The sequence below is a fragment of the Lipotes vexillifer genome, unplaced genomic scaffold, assembly GCF_000442215.2.
Source record: "Lipotes vexillifer unplaced genomic scaffold, Lipotes_vexillifer_v1.1 scaffold440, whole genome shotgun sequence".
NCBI lineage: Eukaryota > Metazoa > Chordata > Mammalia > Artiodactyla > Lipotidae > Lipotes > Lipotes vexillifer.
The window spans coordinates 5,281,353-5,302,010 of record NW_006778543.1 but is presented as its reverse complement, the minus strand read 5'-3'; the positions used below and the strand labels follow the sequence as shown (position 1 = coordinate 5,302,010).

General features: G+C 36.4%; 1 protein-coding gene across 4 annotated transcripts in view; it reads right to left on the bottom strand.

Annotated features, from left to right (window-relative positions):
- The window catches only part of TRPS1 (transcriptional repressor GATA binding 1), a 260,828-nt gene that overhangs the window by 8,825 nt on the left and 231,345 nt on the right, over window positions 1–20,658 (bottom strand). For all 4 annotated transcript variants that reach the window (XM_007451683.1, XM_007451684.1, XM_007451686.1 and 1 more), the window contains one exon: window positions 1,098–1,220. In XM_007451683.1, the coding sequence (XP_007451745.1) occupies window positions 1,098–1,220 (123 nt within the window). The remainder of the gene's footprint in view (window positions 1–1,097; window positions 1,221–20,658) is intronic.

Genomic DNA, 20,658 nt, shown 5'->3' with positions numbered 1-20,658 from the left:
GTGTGTGTGTGTGTGTGTGTGTGTGTGTGTGTGTGTGTGTGTGTGTGTGTGTGTGTGTGTCAGGGGTTGGGGAATCCTTCTATTAGCTCCATGCTAATAACTAAGGTTTTTACAGTTTACTACCAATTAGCATTGTTGGCAGCATGCATTTTTTAAAAGAGTGCTTCCAACGGTCCATTTAGGAGGACATTTTGTCTAAAACTATATTCTCCGTAGCTGTGATCTATTCACTGGCCGGTGCTAAGAGCTGTGGTAAAATGCCAAACAAAACGAAAAAGGCAGAGGGAAATAGATTTCTGTTTATGACATGGGGCATTCCTATTTTTAAAGGCAGCTCTGGTCAGCAGATAAACTATCTAAACTAAAAAAATATCCTCAAGAAGTCAAATGCATATAAAGATGGGAGATTTGTGAGTTTAAATTTTATTAGAGGATTCCACCTAAAATTTGGTTAGAAATAACTGAGGTACCTCAGAGAGCCCTAGAAATTAGTCAGCCGGAGATCTTAAAACACAAAGCACTTATGCATCTTGCTCTGCTGTGTGCTCTGCAAGCCCTCAGATACCACTGGAAGCACTGTAGAGCTCTGGCATCCTGGGTCCCAGTTTAGAACCACTCTTCTGAACGGGTCCAACTTCCAGCCCCCAAAGCAGCCCAAATGACACTTGCAAATTCCAATGGTAAACTGGAAAATAAGCATTTTCCCCCTGCCCTAGATTTTATAATGAACATGGGAGAGAACCCCTTTTTATTTTAAAATTTGTATGTACTTCTGAATTTTCGAAGTTTCTCCTTTCTACCTAAGTTAATTTCACTGAATTCTGATAACCACTTGTTCAACTATCTGTCATGTGACGTTCCCAGAAATCAATCATTTTCCTCTTTTATATCAAAAGAAGCATAATGCATTACTAATGATCTCAAATGTATCTCCCCATAACATCTAAGGCCGGTCCACCATAAATCACATGTGCACTCAAAGCGACTGCATTAAACTCTGCAGGGGCAGGCACTGCAAGCCAGGGAATGGAACTTATCACGCCACAGACCAGGGTGCTTTATAAAGCTTTTCCTGAAACAGTCTAACAAGTTCTTACCGAGTGAAGCTTCTGGTAGAGGCCACACGCATTGCATACATATCCGCCATTTGCATTCTTTCGCCAGAGAGAGGTCTTTGTGGTCAAGCAATTGGCACAAAAAACACCCGAGCCTCTACGCCTCTGAAATGGGGAAAAAAAAAAAAACACAAGGTCAGAGGTGAGTCACATGATCAGTGGAGTTAGACCAAATGAACCCAGGAGTTTTGTCTTTAGACTAGCAACAATGACAGTATAAAACCACACTGCCCATAATGAGGTCAGGTTCAATTGTGTTTAATAGGCACCACTGATTTTCATTATAATTAACCGCACAGTGATGGATGAGGTGTGTGCAACACCAAAGGCCTTTCACAGAAACAGCTTTAACTTTTTGAACTTTGGGTTTTGTGCCTTTCATGATGGTTCCTAAATGCTGAACCCTAAAATATACCTTTTAAAAGTGTCAAAACAAAAGTCAAAAGACAGAGCCTGGCAATATGTTTAATATACTCTGGAAAGGGAGAAGCACAGGCTACCTGAGCTTTAAAATATAGTCAAGCCTGGAATAAATGCAGCATGTAAACCACTTACAATTAAACCTGATGTGTGTCTTTTTGGATGTCATTCATGTAACATAAGTATTAAGAGACTGTAAGACACTCAGTTCTAATTTTTGGTTTGCAATTGTAAAATCTGAAAGAGAACACACCCTCTATCTCCCAAAGCTGAGACGAATAGTAGAAACTTCTGCCAACTGGAAGTACAGTATTACTAATGAGAATCCTTATGAGGGGCCTACTTAAGCCAGACAACATAGTCCTATCAATGGCTATTTATTTATTTTATTTGACTCAGACTTGGAAATCACAAGCATTTCTGAACACAAATTGATTTTAGTGGGCTGAATTCTCTAATCACCAGATTCAAAAATAATCCAAGAATATTTGAAAGTAGATCATTAGTACTGCTTGTTCCATTCTTGCTATCAAGTAATGATTCCATTAAACTTCTCATTGAAACAAAAGTCAGGCTGTGTTTGTAGGCGCAAATACTAACAGGCAGGAAATGGAACTCTCTTGCTGAAAAAAAAAAAAAAAAAAAAGAGCCTGAATTGCAACTCTGCTCTCCTTTCTCTAGGAAGTAAAGCCTTTAATGATAAAATATGCATGTTAGATAAGGAGTGGAAAAAGTCTTGCTGGAGCCCAATTTTGTTGTAAATTTAAAATTACAAACACCATAAGTCAAAATTTCAGGGATTCATAAAATTTAGGCAATTTATTTAACTTGAGTCCATACTGTAGACGAGTGGTATCCCTGCCAAGAAAATACAATGGTTATAATTGTACTCTGATACATTTCAAATGGAAAGCTTTCTGCAGACATAATTTTGGCTTCAAGACTGGAACACTTTCTTGGCATTGAAAGGGCATTTGATTCATCGGGTGTTTCACAATGTATCACTAAAAAGACCTGGTGAGCAGCCAGTTCCCTATAGGGTAATTTTTCCATCCAGATGCAAGTGCTATCAGAGGCCCTCGTCAGCTAAACTAATTATGATCTTGCAATTGCTGATGCCTGCTCACTCTAACATTCAACATCCTCCATTAATCATCAATACAAAGAAAATGAATGAAACGTAAAGAAATGAGGACTGGTAAGCTGCATAGCCATAAAAATCTGAAATGAGAGCAATAATTTAACAAGATTGGGGGAATGTTTTTAGTGAACACAAAGTCAGGCTAACAATTGTCCTTTTCAACCAAGAACACAATTTCATTAGTGTAGCAGGTTGGGCTACTTTAAGTGATGTAATATAAGCTAGAGTTTTTCACAAAGATAATCTCTGGCTCCCCTTTTTTCTTTACTCCCCCCACCCCAAATCAGGGCCAGGAATGTATCATAAATTTCTCAGTCTCAGTAAGAGCAGCACAAAAGTTGGGTGTTAGCCCTCAAAGCCCAAATTGGGACCTACTGCAAAAGTACAGACTGCCGTTTCCCCCAAATCAACGATATATTAGAGGTTGTGTTTATCAAACACTCTGGGGACCCCCTTTTATCCGAGGTAAGTCGGGGAGCCTAGTTAGGTTATAACTGTGAAAATTCCCTGGGGCCATGCTGTCTTTTTTTCCGAGATCTAAATAACACGTTTTGCAAATAAACACCAGTTTGATCCATGTAAAGGCAATGTAAATGTCCATTTGGAAACTGACCCACATATATGGCTGAGGCTCAAATCTGAATGTATAACCATTCACTGCAGCCTGCTTTTCTTTCCTTATGCCCTGGCTGCTTGACACAGCATGCCAAAGTGGGTGTAATCCTGGTTTCAGAGAACGCTTCAATCCTTGCACAACTTTGTGCTTAATTCTCTTGCAAAGAAAATGCCCTTCGTTAGTTCGAGGGAAAATTCTGAAATTACAGGACTGGTTTCCACAGGCGTATCTTGCTTTAAGCAGCACTTAGGCTCCAATAAGGGCTGGTATATTTTAGGTAAACCATATCTTATTTTAAATACATCACGAGTCCTTTGGATTCACTTACTCGGAGTCAGTATGGCACAGGGGGGTTAATAATCAGATTTAGGAGTCAGACAACTTGTACTCAAAACATGTCTCTGTCTTGAGTTGCTGGGTGCAATTTCGGGCAAGTTACTTAACCTGGCAATGCTTAAATTTCCTCATCTTTAAAGTGTGAGCTGCTGTGAGTATTAATGTGGACAAATGGATGTAATAAAACAATGCCAGGTATGTAGTAGGCGCTCAAGTTAGCTATCCATCAAGGGGATTCAATTGTATTTCTTTTGTAAGAGAAAAATATTTTGTGGTTTAGGTTATATCTCCTTAATCTACTTATTGCACATTTTAGATATGCTTAAAGCATACAGTTGGGTATAATCACATGTATTTTATTTGTGCCAATCTTATCAAATATGAGAATGGAAAGTTGAGTCAGAGTGAAATGTCTAGGTGTTCACACCTAGAATTCAATAGGGGCCTGCTTGTGTGTGGGAGGGGAGTGGGAGGTAGGTGAGAAATATTTCACATAGTAAGTTACCTCCCATCTAAACAAATGTATCACTTTGGTAAGCACTGTAGAACCTTATGTTTGATGCACTTGGAATTACTGGAAGCAACAGAGAAGGTGGAAGAAGTGGGCAATGTCCGTAGTTGTGTGAGCACAGAGTTGTAGACCGTGCCACATCTCTCTAAATCACAACGCAGATGAGAGCCCTGACCCACAGTGAGAACCTGGCTGGATGGAGTATGGCATTTATTTTGAAGTCACCAACATCCTTAGCCCAATCAAGTGCTGAGAAGCAGTCTGCTGGCGAAGGAAGCAGAATAGAAGTTTCCCCTGCCCCACTTTTTAACAATGAACTTGTTAAAGAGAAAGAAAGGCACTGAAGATCTTATTTCATTCATAGTTTATCAGGTATAACAGAGTTTTCAAATATTTTGTCATTCTCCTTTATACTATGTTAAAGACAGAAATCATGTCTCTTAACAGTCATCAAATAGTCTAAGTAATAAGCACCTAGGACAGTGCTCTCTGTCTTGAGCAGCTAAACATTAATAAAGTTGAAAATAATCTCTCTTGCTATTATTTTTATCACGAGTCATCACTCCTGTTTTTGAAAAAAAAAGTTTTTAAAAAATATTCCTTTGAAATGTCTCCCATTTGGATTGACAAATCTATCTTCAGTTGGTCAGAGAGGGCTAATGAGGTTGTAGACAATAAAATCAAGAGAGTTAATTTTCCAGTCCTACATCCCACACTTATTTTTGAGAAACAGCTGAAGCCAGATACTTGCTATGTCCTGAGGACACAAGGTCAGGTAGAATAAAGCTGCAACTCTCCTGTATATGCATCACTAGAATCATGCATTGCTGATGGTTCTATATGTGCGTGTGTATGTTTTAAATAATAAATTCTTTCTCCTTCTCCTACAGGCTGTTTTTAAGAGATGATAATAATTTGTACCTCCATGGCTTTGTGCAGGAGAGAGGAGAATTGAGTGATATGGATAAGCACACTTCTGGGAGAGGAAATGATAGGAATAAGTAGTTAGTGGATAACACGGTTGGTATACTTGATAGGTGCTCCTTTCAGGCTGAAGGAAAGCTGTCCTTTACACATCCAAAGCTACACACAGTCATAGCATCCTCTGCCCCTGGCCTTCTCTAAGTGCACCTTCTGCTTCTATGTGGTTTCAACAGAGGGCGAGAGTGAAGGAAGGTCGGCTGAAAACCCAAATCTACCTGAAAGTCATCTCAACTGAAAATTTCTAGAGAGGAAATTCTGGAATCAACAAGGAACTGATTGCTTTTAACTTCAAGTTTAAATAGTTTGCCCACTAACTTTTGGGTTGCATTTGTGTGGCCTTCATGTTATTTCTGTTGGCTGGTAACTTCCTGTGTGAAAAAGGATGGGCAGCGGTAGGAACAGTTCATTGCAAGGAATTCCAAGGCCAGCCCAGTGACTGGCCTCGCAAGGGCTTTTCAATTACTGAGAATTTTGGATCACTTGTTCCCTTTCCACGTTTCGAATGTATGAGAACCACCATATTGATTTTCACAACAGCAATTTAGGTGATGAATTTGGACAATCATCCATGCCGGGATTTGAAACAAAAAATGACACACCCATCTTTTAATATAAGTACACTTTAAATCCAATGTAATGTTTTCCTTTTCCTGCTGTAGAGTACACCAAGAAGTGTAATGACTAACTAAGAAAACCACAGCTAACCACTGTATGGCATCACTATCATTAGATTTTTCTCAAAGTTTCTGATTGAAGTTTTGCTTCTATGGTGCTTAAATTCTCAGTCAGTTGCAGATTCCTCTGAGTTGAGCCCTGACACATATGTTGGTAAACCCAGATGTGTCTTTAGAAACGAATAAGAATGGGAAAAAAAGTTTCAAACTGGTTCATCTGTTTTTATTGCTTATTTTATTTTATTATTTGAAGATCAGCCAAAAAGAAACATTTTAAGGTTTTCAAATTTCATTATTAGCACAGAACTTATTCATTTGATTAATAAAAAGTAAATTTGATTGAATTATTAATTCAAGTGGCTTAACATTTAGAGACATGGATATTCATCAAGATATTAAAAATCCCCACTAGTGGAGTTATTTGTGCAGAAATGATGCTTTATAATAGTTTTCTATGAATAAGAACCATACTGAAACCATGTAATTACATAACAAGCCTTGATAGGCAGAGCATTTACTCACATTTTTTATGGTTTTATATCTTAGCCATTTTAAATCAAATCAATCTGAAATTTGATATACATGCCGTTAGTCTGGAGGTACCTCAAGTATTTTTAACTCTTTAAATAATTTCTATGTTTATTCGATTATATCAAGAATCCTTTGAAAACTTCATTCTAGGGAAATGCACAGATGGCTATGATAGAACCTTCTGGTACAACTTTGCAGTAATAAAATTTCAGTGGTAAATTTAATTCAGTTCAGTTCTGGGGATAATTATTAAATGTTCACCATGTGCCTGACACTGTGCTAGAAGCTGGGGTTACAGTGATGTATATGGCAGACATGATCTGTAATCTCTCAGTTTCCAGTACCATCTGCTAAAAACTAACTACGTGTTGAGTTAACGTGATACAAACTGAGATCGTTCATGAGCATTGACAGTTTAATTCATGTAAATTATACGGAAACATTCCTGAAGAAACCAAAGCATCTCCCACGAATAAATCTCATGTAAAGGCTGAAAGTTATCTAATAATCAGAGGGCTTACTCTCTGTGTTCCTTAATAAAAATAGGTAATAGTCTAGTCATTTCAGAAGCAAGATCCTTGCTTATTGTCCCATCAGTAATAATGTCCTATCAATAACTTTGCCCTATTAACCACCAAAAGAGTTGATATAAACTAAATAGTGTGTTCATGACTGTCATATATAATAGACGTTCAATAATTGTTGAATAAATGATAAATATTATTTTAGTCATTATCACTATTATTCACCACTAAGAGACACAGAAGGCCACTCTCCCCCACTTCCACCCATTAAGGAATTAATATTGACTACACACCAATAGACCCTACAGAATATAAGGAATGCAGTACCTAAAACCACTTAAAACAGATGGTGGCTTGCAATGAACACCTTTAAATTAATAGCCAGAATTTTATCAGAAGCATGGGCTGGCCAATATTTTAGCAAGAGCAAGGAAAGAGCTCTGCCAACAAAAAGCAATAGATATTAATACCTTGGCTGGCTTTTGTTTCAAATAAAATCGTGAAGAATCGGTTGAACAGCAAGACTGTGCCTGCTTGAAAACAGCCCTCTATGCCCTCAGATTTCTTGCCAGAAAACTGAAGAGACTCTACAAGGTTCAGCCAAGCATCCATCTTGTAATTACCTATCTCAGAGTTTGGAAACAAAACCTGTTTACCTGGCTTATTAAATTCACTTCCTCAACGCATCAGCAAAGCTAATGGAGACCAGTGTAAACTAGACTGACATCCTTGGCTAGGAGCAATGGAACAACTTCTGTTCCAGGACATGAGGCAATTCATACTCTAGTAATCATACATTGTACCCAGGTACGAATGTGCCTAGGACCTTTCCACTGACTCGTCACCACATGGGAGTTGCCCAGTAAATCAGGACACGCTAAAACACATCAGCTCCAATTCTTCTGAGATGCAGTTGGTGACTCGTGGAGTAGGAATGCAGAAAATAAGAGTTCCCAAGGTAAATCTCACGCTTTAAATTATTCATATGGATTCTTCAAATCTTCAGATTTTAGAAATTTATCACACATATAACCCATTACATAGGCCTGAAGGACCCCCATCTCCATACTTTGACTTATCCCATATTTAGTAAATGAGCAAACATCTGATGTCACACACAAATTACGTAACAGACCAGGACTAGAAAAATCCAGATCTTTGGAGTTCTAAACCCATGCTGTTTCTATAACAATGTTCTCTGCCTTTATAGCAATATGTATTTGGACAGCTGAAAATATGGTTGAATATTTATGTCTACACTGTCTTTTTTCATTTCACGTGAAAGTCATTATTGTCAAAAGAACTACTCATGTCTCTCACTGCTTCTATTTCTGCCACCACAGATCCATTTTCACCTTTCCTTTAGTAACAACAATGGTCTGAGAGAGTTTCTACAGGGACCTTCTATGCTAGTGCCAAAATCTGACACTGAAAAGGAAAAAAAAAAGGCTTTTTGGAGGCACAAACAACTTTAGCACCTCTTAAGTAAACCTCAGCATGAGAATACAAGAATTGATTCTGTTTTAATAAATTTATTGCAAATTTTATTTAAACAGTATATTTAGCAAACTTTTATTATGGGAATTCTTCACATTATAGAGAAGAAAAATCTTGGTGATAGGGACTTTTCTAGAAAAAGCCTAAAGTTCAAAAGGTTCAGTTTCTAAGCATTTAATGTAAGAAACAAATATAGGTATTTTATATATTACCTAAGTAGGATTGGTTTTATGATAGTGATGGTGATATGGTCATTTTGAAAGAAACAGAAAATAACAGATAATAATCAGTGATTCTTTTTGTATCAGCTAACAGATAATAGCTGGTCCATTAAGTGTTACCATCCCTCAAGGCATTTACATCTGTATCAATGGTTCTTAACAATCTTTGAATTCATAAACTCTTTTGATAAAACTTATGACACTCTCCCCAGATAATAATAAAAAAAAATATGTGAAGTATTTTACAAATAAACCTCAGGCTGTTCAAAAGAATGTCCTTCACAAAATGTATCCAAAGATTTCACATGGGTCTGAGTGCCCATGGATCCCAAGGTTAAGAACTCCTGGCATATATTACCTCAGTTTAGATTCAAAATGAATTACCAGGGATTATTATTCTCTCACTTTATTGGTGAGGTAAAAGACTGAGAATAGTTCTTTGACTTACCTAGTGTCAAAAAATACATCCTAGTCTCTAAGTCTAGGCAAAAGCACAAGACTTTTTTTTTTTTTTTTTTTTTTCCCAGCCGCTCCGCGGCATGTGGGATCCTCCCGAAACGGGGCACGACCCCGCGTCTCCTGCATCGGCAGGCGGACTCCCAAGCACTGCGCCACCAGGGAAGCCCAAGCACAAGACTTTTTCAAAAACCACTTTTGAATCAATTATCTGGTAGAATTCTCTTGTTTGACTACTTTTGGTCCCTACTTTTTGTACTTATTAAAAATAATCACCATCATACATCTAATATTTATCAAGTATTTATTTTGTGTAGGATAATATACTAAAGGCTTAGTTTCATTATCTGACATCTTCAAAACGATCCTAAGAGATAGGAATTATTATTACTATTATTATTATTACTCTTATTCTATCCACTTTACAGATGAGAAAACTGAGGTTTTCAAACATTTTTCAATTGCTAAATAGTCAGGTTGAGATACAAACCCAGGTCTCCTTCGCTTCAGAGCTACAGTTCTTAACCATGTTTCAGGCCATATTATTAAAGAAGTGATTGGGGAATTTTTACCAAAAATATTTCACCATAGTTTGGCTTTGAAGAACCCTTATCTCTTCAAACCACCCTATAACAGCTGATCAAATTATCCAAGTTTTGAGGTACCAGAAAGAAATGACTCATCCTTGATCAGATATGGCAACGATCAGTTTTGAAGTTGGTAGATACAGCCGGAGCCAGAGGAAGAGCACAGCGCTTGCCTGATGGAGAGTTAGTGGTGGGGAAGGGGGATGGGTACAGTGCATGAGTTTTGATCCTGCTGTCTCAAAAAATAAGAATAAAAAATATATGTGAAAAAAGCCTCTGTTTAAAAGCAGAAACTAGTGCATTAACTTAGTCCCTAAAAATGCTAGCATGAAAAGGCAGCCGTGAACCAGGATCTCTTTTGCATTCACCATAGCTAGAGATGGGGCAGGAAAAATGGTGCTAGGGTTTTGACAAGTTCTGTAAACACACATGTTCAGGTAACAATTTACTAGATTTACTTTATATATTTGTATGTTCCTTGGCAGAAACCTTTTGCCATGTGTGGTATCCTCATTATTCAAGATAAAGTGCTGCCAATTCTGAAAAATGAGGTCATTTTACCAAATACCTCAGATTTGAATAATATAAAAATATTTACAATTCTTTTCCCTTAAACATTTCCCCCATTATTAGATATAAAAGTACATGTTCTTCAGTGACCTATGGAGCCGACTTATACTTTTCATGTGTGATATAGTTTCCATTTCATTACATACCAGCAAGACTAAAATATTATTAACTGTACAAACATGTTTTACAGGCTATTGAGTTGAGATCAGATATTAAAACATAGCATATAGTTTGCTCAGTAGAAAGATGGTAATTGCTGCTTATTTCCTCTTAACAACAACAACAAGACTTATGGAAATGCAGTTAAATATACTGAAGTTTGAAACAGTTAAGAACCATGTTAAAAATCTGCAAATGTGTCAACGAGAGACCGTGACACCAAATATGCAATTTGTCCTAAATAACTAAATACTTTATAAGACTATATTGGGAATACTTCTTGTACTATTTCATTCTCTGTGACTTTTAAATACATGGGGTGGGACCTAAGGGAAACAAACCTAAACTTCATTTAATTTTTGATTCTATAAATAATTCTTTGAAAATGTTATCTCATTTTTTATTCAACTTTGTATTTTCTCAGGACCCATAAAATCAGGTACATAAATACACCTTTCCAAGAGTTATAATAGGTACCTAGTACATTCTGTCACTGTTCAAATGAAAGATGTGCCTTTAAATAAGGATTCTGTGACTGTTATAGGTAAAACCCAGATCTAGCAGATAATTTCATTATTGAGGGTCTGGGCAGACAGGGAAATCTAAGCTGATTTTTAAAGTTTTAATGACATTATTTTAAAAAGACAACTTGGAATTATGCATTTCCTTAACAATAATGATGTAATTTTGTAATAACTGAAATCTTTCATGGGAAAACTGCTTCAGTAACTCACACGGTCAATTACACAGGAAAGTACTGTAATCGGGCTGTCCTTCTGCAGCTCCCTGCCCTCCACCCCCACGGTCAAATAGCTCACGTACACGACTTCCTTTTCCATTACCAACTTGTCTGCAGTACCATCTGTAAAAACGAACACATACCTTGTGCTGCTCGTTTCTGCTTTTGCACGTCCATTAGTGGGACTGGCTGCAGCTGCTCAAGAAGAAAGCAAGGATTGTCTTTGCGTTTATATAGATGCAGATATTCCCCCTCCAGTACTGCCATATCAGCGCCAGGCAATACATCGTCTTGGGTAGGGAACTGCACTTAAAAACCTTACTGGGACCTGCTTCTCTGTGCTATCTGGAGTTTGTTAATCACACTGTATCACGTACCAAAGCAAGAACTACTCTCTCTGGAGATGACCCCGCAGTCATTCCTATCAAAAGGAGCAGTTAAAAATCATTTCATACTTTGACATCTTGTACATGGCACAGAATATAAGGAAACCAGTACTGAGGCCTGGCTGTCCATCCTGAGACACAAACCTCTTGGTGAGCGAGACTTTATGTCACGAGAGGGGCTCTGAAATTACAACAACGCAACGAACGTTTTTAAAACTTTATTTTCCCCTCCCTCATGTTTATATTCTTTTTCTGTTGGCATTATTTTTTCCCTGGGTGAACACCGTTAAACTGTCCACGATCTCTGCAGAAGATGCAAATAAATTAAAGCAAGAAATGATCCCAAATTATTATTTTTTTACAGTGCTTTGCCTACAAAAAATAACATTTCTCCCTAGTGACATGAATAATAATGGCAAAGAAAATGCCATCAATTAGTAAGCTCTTAAAAATATTTGAAAAAAAGATTCATTGAGAAGCTGAAATTTAAAACACACAATGCCTGTGGCAGAATTGACATTCTAATGTTCCAAAAGCTAAGCTTACACACTGACAACAGAGTACCTTTTATGAAGAAGAGTAGTTTTGATATATTTGGGGGTGAACTTGTAAGTGTGGATTAGCACAAAAGAGATCCCCAAAATGGTTTAGTTGTTTTCCTGTGCTAATTTTAATAAACAGTCTGTTAAAATATGTGTGTATATGTACATATACACACATGCTGTGATCAAAGTGTTATCACTTTAAATGTAGCTGTATTCATGAAATATAAATGGCAGCCATTATCACAGAAAACAGGACTCAAATTGAAAACAGTTTGTTTTGTGAAACATAAAAGAAAATTAATAAATTTTGCACCATATTTGAACAATGTATTATATGACAGGAGAGAAGAGGAATGAGCTTTGTTTGCTTGGGCTTCTGAGCAACTTTCAGAACTAGTAGAAGTGGCATATGTTGGTGTGTGTATGTGTGTATACATGTACATATACATACAGATATACACATACACGTATATATGGGTATATATACACATATACACATATGAATCCACTTTCAGTACGAACACATGGTGAAGTGTCACTAGTTACTTTTACTTTCATTAAAGCAATATAATATTTTATAAGTGAAACTAAAATACCAATGATGTTGTTAGATTAAAAAAATTCCATGAGTTTCCTGGAGAGTTGAGAATAAATATAATTACTTGTACAAAAGACTGTGGAAAAAAAAAAAAAAAGGCAGTAAGAGTTCCTAGGCTAGGAGAGTGTCTTATATGTCAGCCTAATAACTATTGATTTTATTAGGTGGAAAATAAGATATCAGTACTCTGATTACTATTACTTATTACTATGTTAGAGTTCTCTCAATTCACATACACAATTAACAAATATAATTATGTATGAGAGAATAATGGATGCCATACTTAACATGTATCAGACACTCAGTGAGCATTAAATTCCTTCTCTCTCAATTTCAGAAGATACTAAGTATCAATAGATATCAGATTTTAGAAGATACTGAATAACTGAATAAGCTTTGGATGTGTATATATACACGCATAAAAAGTTCAATATCTTTAGCTACATATTTATGAGCAATATGAGCAAAACATATACAAAGGACCTCATATTTATTTTACAATATGAAAATAAGTATGAATAGTGATCCTAAAACTCTCACATATAGGTGACTGTCTTAAAGAAAGTTTATAACATTAATTATGCATTTAAAAAATAGAAATAGCTCTCTTCTCTCTCTTGACTTCTCTCTCTCCTTTCTGTTTTCACTGTGTTCCAAAAGACCTTTAAGGATTCATTACATAAAGCAATTTGGTGGTGACTTAGTCACTTACACGAGTTTCATGAGTCTGTCAACGATACATATTTCTCATCCTAAAAGCTACGTGGAAATTTGGGGAAGGAATCAGTGGCTGTTGGAATCTTCTAGAACATAAAGAAATGCACTGTAGGTCAAGTTCCCTTATGCATATTACTCATTCTAGATGAAGGTAGTGTTCTTTTCATATGGTGTGATCACATAGATCATATATGTTATCATAAAATATGACAATGTACATTTAATTCATGGATCACACAAAGTTGATTCACATAGATTTATATAGATCAAGACTTAGAAATCTTTGGACAAGAAATAATTTTGGATAAATTTATGTCCATAAACAACCATTTGGAATTTGACATCCTCTCTCTCTCTATATATATATATAAATAATACATATACATATAGAATATATTCACATATATAAATATAAACACATATAAATAAAATGTACACATATATACGATATATTCACGTACATACATATACTGAAAATATGTATCTGTGTGAATACACGCACATATTTCCTTTTAAAAAAAAGTGGTTTCAAGGTCTTCCAGTTTAATAACTTAAAAAATTCAGGGACTGATGGTCTTATATTTTAAAATACCTGCTTTTAAAAATCAGAAAGTTATACTTCTTTCCCAAGTTAAAGGGTTATATATAACAGGCTATAAGATAAAATATCTCTGATGAAAAAGTGTAATGGCGGGCTTCCCTGGTGGCGCAGTGGTTGAGAATCTGCCTGCTAATGCAGGGGACACGGGTTCGATCCCTGGTCTGGGAAGATCCCACATGCCGCGGAGCAACTGGGCCCGTGAGCCCCAACTACTGAGCCTGCGCGTCTGGAGCCTGTGCTCCGCAACAAGAGAGGCCACGACAGTGACAGGCCCGCGCACCGCGATGAAGAGTGGCCCCCGCTTGCCACAACTAGAGAAAGCCCTTGCACGGAAACAAAGACCCAACACAGCCAAAAATAAAAATAAATAAATTAAAAGAAGGCTCAACATTAAAAAAAAAAATGTGTAATGGCAGAATTAATGAATCAATGAAACTTAAGAAACCAGGAGATAGATTTCATGAAGAATTAATAATTTATGTATGATTAAAGGAATCTGTAGATATCACATGCTCCAAAAAGTTAAGTGGCTAGATCTGACCTAGGTCATCCCTCTTTTTCTACCTATTTTCCAAGATTTTATTATTTTATTAATTGTTATTATATATACAAATATATACATATATACTTAGAATTTTATATATATATATATATATATATATATATTTGCTCATGTGTATATTTCTTTGGCAAAATAAAAATGGAAATAACCATCTTCCTTTAAATTCATCCCAAATGAAGGCAATAATTCAAAAATAAACACAGTGGACTGATTGGTACCAGACTAAAATTCAAAGCAATTCACATTTACCAAAAAGAAAAAAAAAAAAAGGTAAAGAAAAGTGTGCCTTAAACATAAAAGTCCTAACTTTTAAAGAAGAAAATCACCATTAGCAGAGGTTTAGCTAATTAGCCAATCTAATGCAGGGCTTTTATGTTTGTAGGTTTACAAATTTCAGAAAATGACCAAATTATTCCACTTATATCATTAACTTGACCCTTTCCAGGATTTGACCTTCCTAATAGATTTGTTTTATAAGATATGACATCTTGAACAGCTGTGCTATTCTTTCTCGAACTTGACTTTTTTTTTTTTTAAAGCGTGAAAATAGACTGAGGCACGAGTATTCTTTGGTGATGGTGGGGGAAGGGAGGGATCAAAAATGGAAAAATAATGTGAGTTCCCGTATGAGCGAGTCATTTTGAAACTTAGAGAAGAACACTAAAGTAATACAAACAATCACCTGTGGCCAGTTAAAGAAATAATGTAGAAAGAATTTGAAAATATCAGTGAATTGAATTCATTAATATAAGGAGGTATGCGTATTAAAATAGAGAAACAATTCCTTTGAACGTTCAGATCTTCAAACTCCCACCACTGAGTGTATGCCATTATATACTCATTGCAAACTGTAATATGTTTAAAGTTGTTAAGAAGGCTCTCTGCAGGTTTTTACCTTTTAAAACTAAACATAAATCAGGATTAAGTTAGACATTTTCAGGGAAATTGTTTTTCTAAATTTCTTACAGGGCAAATAATTTGCAGGCACATTGGGAATTTTAATCTTTGCTAAAGATACCTCTGGACAGATACATTTAATGTAGCAACTAAATAGTTTGATTTAACTGGAATACTGATCTGACTCAGAATTCTCTTAATGATAAAAAGGAACACCGGATTTATGGAAGAAATATGGAGGGGCAAAACAAATGTTTAATAATCTCCGTTTCTACCCCTACTTAATTCTGTATCAAGTTTAACCTTTAGAGGTAGTTGTGTTTAAGTGTTATTTTCCACCTTGGCTCCAAATGGCATCTTGACTTAAAATTCAAGAAAGCACCTCAGACAAATAATAAATTGTTGCACGGTACTAAAAGCACATACGAAAGCTATTCTTAATTTCAATTACACCTTTAATACATTAATTATCTGTTTATCTGAGCACTGCTTCTGAAAGGTCCACCATTGCCTACTGCATCCCAAGAACACTGTTCTTTTCACAAGAGGTGGAGGCATTTGAGAGAAAAAAAAAAAAAAAAAAAATCAGACAACTCTGTTTCCAGTGTCTCAGGGATAATTGTTACCTTTCTCCTTTTCAGCTTTAGAAGAAAGCAGTGTCTATTTTGCTCAGGGCAGTTGTTCAAGGCTCCTGCTGTCAGAATCTTTTCAACTTGAGTAGAATTAGGATTATTTAAAAATGATTATTATATCACAATAAGCCTGCTATTGCTGTTGATAATTGAGCATGCATAATTAATGTCCATACATATCACAGTAATTAACCCAGGATATATGCATTCACACTTACCTTTGTGTGTATGTATACACACACATATATATATATATATATATATATTCTACATGGGTGATTCTAAATGGTTCATTCTGAGTTAAGAAAAATATTTAGACAAATCTGTGATGGGAATGTAATATTGAAAGTCTAAGGTATAATACAATTATTAAAAGTTTTGTCTTCTATGTATAGTTCTTAAATTCATACTTCAAAACAAATTGTGAAAGCAATATTCACTTACAATAGAGGGGTTTCTGGAAACTGATCCATTCTTTTACTTTATTTTACTATGCAGTATGCTATTGTAATGTAATTCCTGACTATTAGCAGAGAGGTTTTGCTTTAATAGTCTAAGAAAATAATTTACACTAGGTTATCGTAACGTAACATTATGTTTCATAAAAAAAATGCCTTCATCACTTTATCACAAAAATCATTATTTTGAAAATATATTTTTCAGCTTGTAGTTTAAATGATTGGACATGCTTCTGTTACTAGAGAAATATATAATTTTTAACTTGGTGATAATGGTATAATTTTCTATTAGAACTCCAAATAAAATTCATTTTGGTCCCAGCCATAAACACTGGTTTCCTTTACCTTCCTTCTCAGTTGATTTAGATTTTCCTTAACAACCAACGCACAGCCTGTTCCACCCTTTTATTTCTTTGAATTTTTATTGCCTGTTGAAATCTTCTTGGCTTGCAGAAGTCAAAGACAGGAAAGGAAAATCTCACAATCTAAATGCCTGATATTTAATCAATAAAGGAGGGGTTTTCTCCGTTAGGAATTTGCTTCTCTATAAACTCTGCCTCCTCTCCTCTTTTAGGAGAAGAAATGAAAACTCTCTGCTTCCCACGAAATCAAAGCCGTCAAGTCACTGCAACACCCTGAGGAGCTTGAGAAACATGCTCTTATTTACTGGTTCATTATAGATTATTCATCCCTTATTTGTGAATACAATTGCTAGGCACTTTCTATTATACAAGGATGACAAGGCCTCTGAATCTAAACTCATAATTCTACTTTCTAAGTTGCTCAGAGGTATATAGTCATAACATTCATTATACTGGTTCTCTCTCAGAATCAGAACCCCACTGGCTGTAGCGCAGGAGCAGAATTCGGGGGGGACCCTCCATGAGGACAAGTTCTGCCCCTTCATTACTAGATGGCAGTGGTTCCCAGGGAGTGCTTAGGGAGCAGCTGGGATACTAGGGGTGTCAAGGCCCCTCAGCTCTGGGGACACAGGGCTGATGCTAGTCAGTCAGGATTGAAGTGTCCTGACCAGATGGAACAGCAGTGCCAGTTGTGTCACTTTAGTACAAATCAGATGTAACTAGCAACTCGCTGATGTGATCTCATGGCTCAGAAACTGGTGTTGATCATTATCCTAAAGACTTACAACAATGTTCTCTCCAAAGTCAGCAAAACCCGAATAAATTGGCAGCTTCCTCAGGTGGTGGTTTTGAAAGCCTACACTCACTTGGTATAAGTTCTGGTATGTTTATTTATAAACGTCTTATTACTTCAAATTATCACCTCATGTAAGAAAAGTTCAGTGCCTTTGAAGTGTTTATAATTTTGAGGGGAGGTAAGGTAAATATACATGAAGCAATTAAGAGAATGATGCAGGAAAGGAGACACATCTCAATCCCAAGACTTTTATGATTCCTTTGCTTCTAAGAGCTACAACGAATGTAAAATGTGAAACACACTCAAACACTCTCTTTCTTTCTATCTCTCTCAGCTAAGGAGACCATGCAAGTAGGTGGTGGACTTCAATAAGCTCTTAATCATTACTAATCACTGTATCTTTTAGTTTCTTTCAGTTGCTTGTGGCAGAAAACACAACCCAAACCAGATCATTATGAAGATAAACCTGACTCACGCAACTGAAAACTGGGAAAAACCCTGACTTTAGGCATAGTTTAACTAGGATTCAAATGCTATCATGATATGTTGACTACAGTCTTACACACATAGATCTTGTCCCTGGATGGCAACATCACTGTTGCACGTTGAGAGCCATATTCTCAACTGAACAAGCGAGGGGGAAGCACTGAGTCCACTTTCCTGATGGCTCAACCCAGTGTCCTCAAATAGGGCACTTGTTGGCCAAACTCAGGTCATGTCCCTGTCCCACTACAGCCAGGTGGGATATAGGATGAATGCTTGGATTGCTTTATTAGGTCTAGAGCAGTTTCTCTAATGTGAGTTACAAATCACCTGGTGATCTTACCAAAATGCAGATTTTTATTTAGTATGTCTGAAATGGGACCTGAGATTAAGCTTCCTGTCTAAGTAACATGGATCTTAGCACACACTTAAGCCCTGAATCTGGAGCAAAATCAGCTTTATCTGAACTAGATGAAATAAAAGTGAGGGAAGTGTGGATTCTCAAAAGAAAATTAAGGACTGTTACCAGAAGTAAGGCATTAAAAATGAGGTAAAAGATTAAAAAAATAAAACAACATGTTTCTTCTATAAATACACATGTGCGCGTGCACGCACGCACGCGTACCCGATCATTTGCATGTTATTTATCCAGAAGAGAATTCTTTTAGTAAGTAGAGCCTCTATACTTAAGTAGAGTCAATACCGATCACATCTGAGTAGTCCATCCATGCCATCTAGTATTTTCTTTGGTGTGAATAATCCTTGAAAGAGTTCATCACTATCTATACTTCTCATGTAACTACTGTGACAAAATCGATCCATGCCATTTTCTTTTTTTTCTACAAAAGCCACACTATGAGAAAATAGCATAACGATCACTATACCACCAAAGAGTCTGTTTAAAAGAACTTGGCAAAACGTTGCTGGCCCAAAAAGCAAGGATAGCCCCATGACGGACGCCATGATCAATGATCTGAGATTCAATCCATGCCATTTCCTTAGTTCACAATGAATATACAGGATATGTGTGGAAGGTTCACAATAAAAGCCCTTGTGGACAGCTCACCTGAGAACTCTCCTGAAGGTTTATCTGTACTTGAAAGACCAAAAGAGCTTTTCAGGTGTCACAGTGATGACAAAGGTAGCATCAGATTGTTTTCTGAATGCATGTATTTACTATCCTGTGTCAAATATCAAAAAGTATTTAATGGGTCAATAACTGTTCCCTTTGGCACATATGTCAAAAAAATAAATAATTGACAAAGTATCATCCTTATCTTCTAGAAAGACTGAATAACTACATGAACAAGAAGAAAGGCTTACCTTCTTTGATATGAGGTATCTAAATGGACTGGGAAAAATATATATACCTCTTCTGGTACTCTCTCATATTTATACCGTAAATATTAGATTGGCTGCTATCAGTTTCAACTTCTGGTCTATTCACATCCATAAGGAGTTGGTATACTCTTCGGTTTGAATTCTGCATCACTGGGCATGTCTCTAGTTTGTCTGGGTTATAATTCAGAGTTAAGGAGACCATGAGGCTACTTTTCCATATTCTTTCTAAGGTATAAAAGCTATGAGTTCTATGTTCCTCTATGAACTGAAAGCATCTTATAATCTAGCAAGTGAATTTTATAAGTGTTACATAAGGGTATTAAGGCTAAAATATCAAAATGTGGCATATTTTTTTCTGTATCTAAATGAAAGCAAATCAATATCATCCAAAAGAAACTCAAAAGTCTAAAAAGTAGAAACAATGCAAGGCTCAGTTACTGCTAAAAGCATGTAAATCTAGCACCAAGAAGTCTTCCATGCACAGAACTGCATAAGCACCAAGTCCATGACACACAGTAAATGTGATAATCGGGTGATATTTGTCTGTAATTCATTTACTCATTAATTAATATTTAATACCATGCACTGAGTATGAATGTGCCCTGTGCCCAGCGCCATGCTGATACTGTGGACACATAGCTGTAAAAGACATGACCCAGGGTCTCAAGCTGCTCACCGGCTATCAGGGAAGCCATATAAGCAAAGACCCAATAAGTGCTCTATCTAATAAAGCTATTAGATAGCTTCTGACTAGGTTCTGACTCGGAAAAAGAAAAAAGCAAGTGGTCAACCATTCCAAAGGGTCATGAATAAAATGCATGTAGAACATCTTGCATTGGGCCAGTCGCATAAAAGGTGTTCAATAAATTAGTTCCCTCCTTCCCTCTTTATATATTTTTATAAAAGGGAGGGCAGAGAGTGCAAATAACAAATGATCTCCAAGGTCCCTTCCAGCTCTAGTAATCCATGAATAGTTCATTCTTTTCCTAGATGATCAGGAGTAACCTCATTAGCTCTGAGACTCATTTCCTCTCTCTCCCCCATTCCTGGCTTCCTTTCCCTCTCTCTCCCTCTCTGATCCTCTTCCTTCCTTGTTTACTTGTTTTGTTCATTGGTCATTTTTCAGACTACTAAGTTCCAGGCGTTATACACTGGTGCTTCTAAGGAAAACTTTATTTCTCAGTAAAAGAAACACTTCA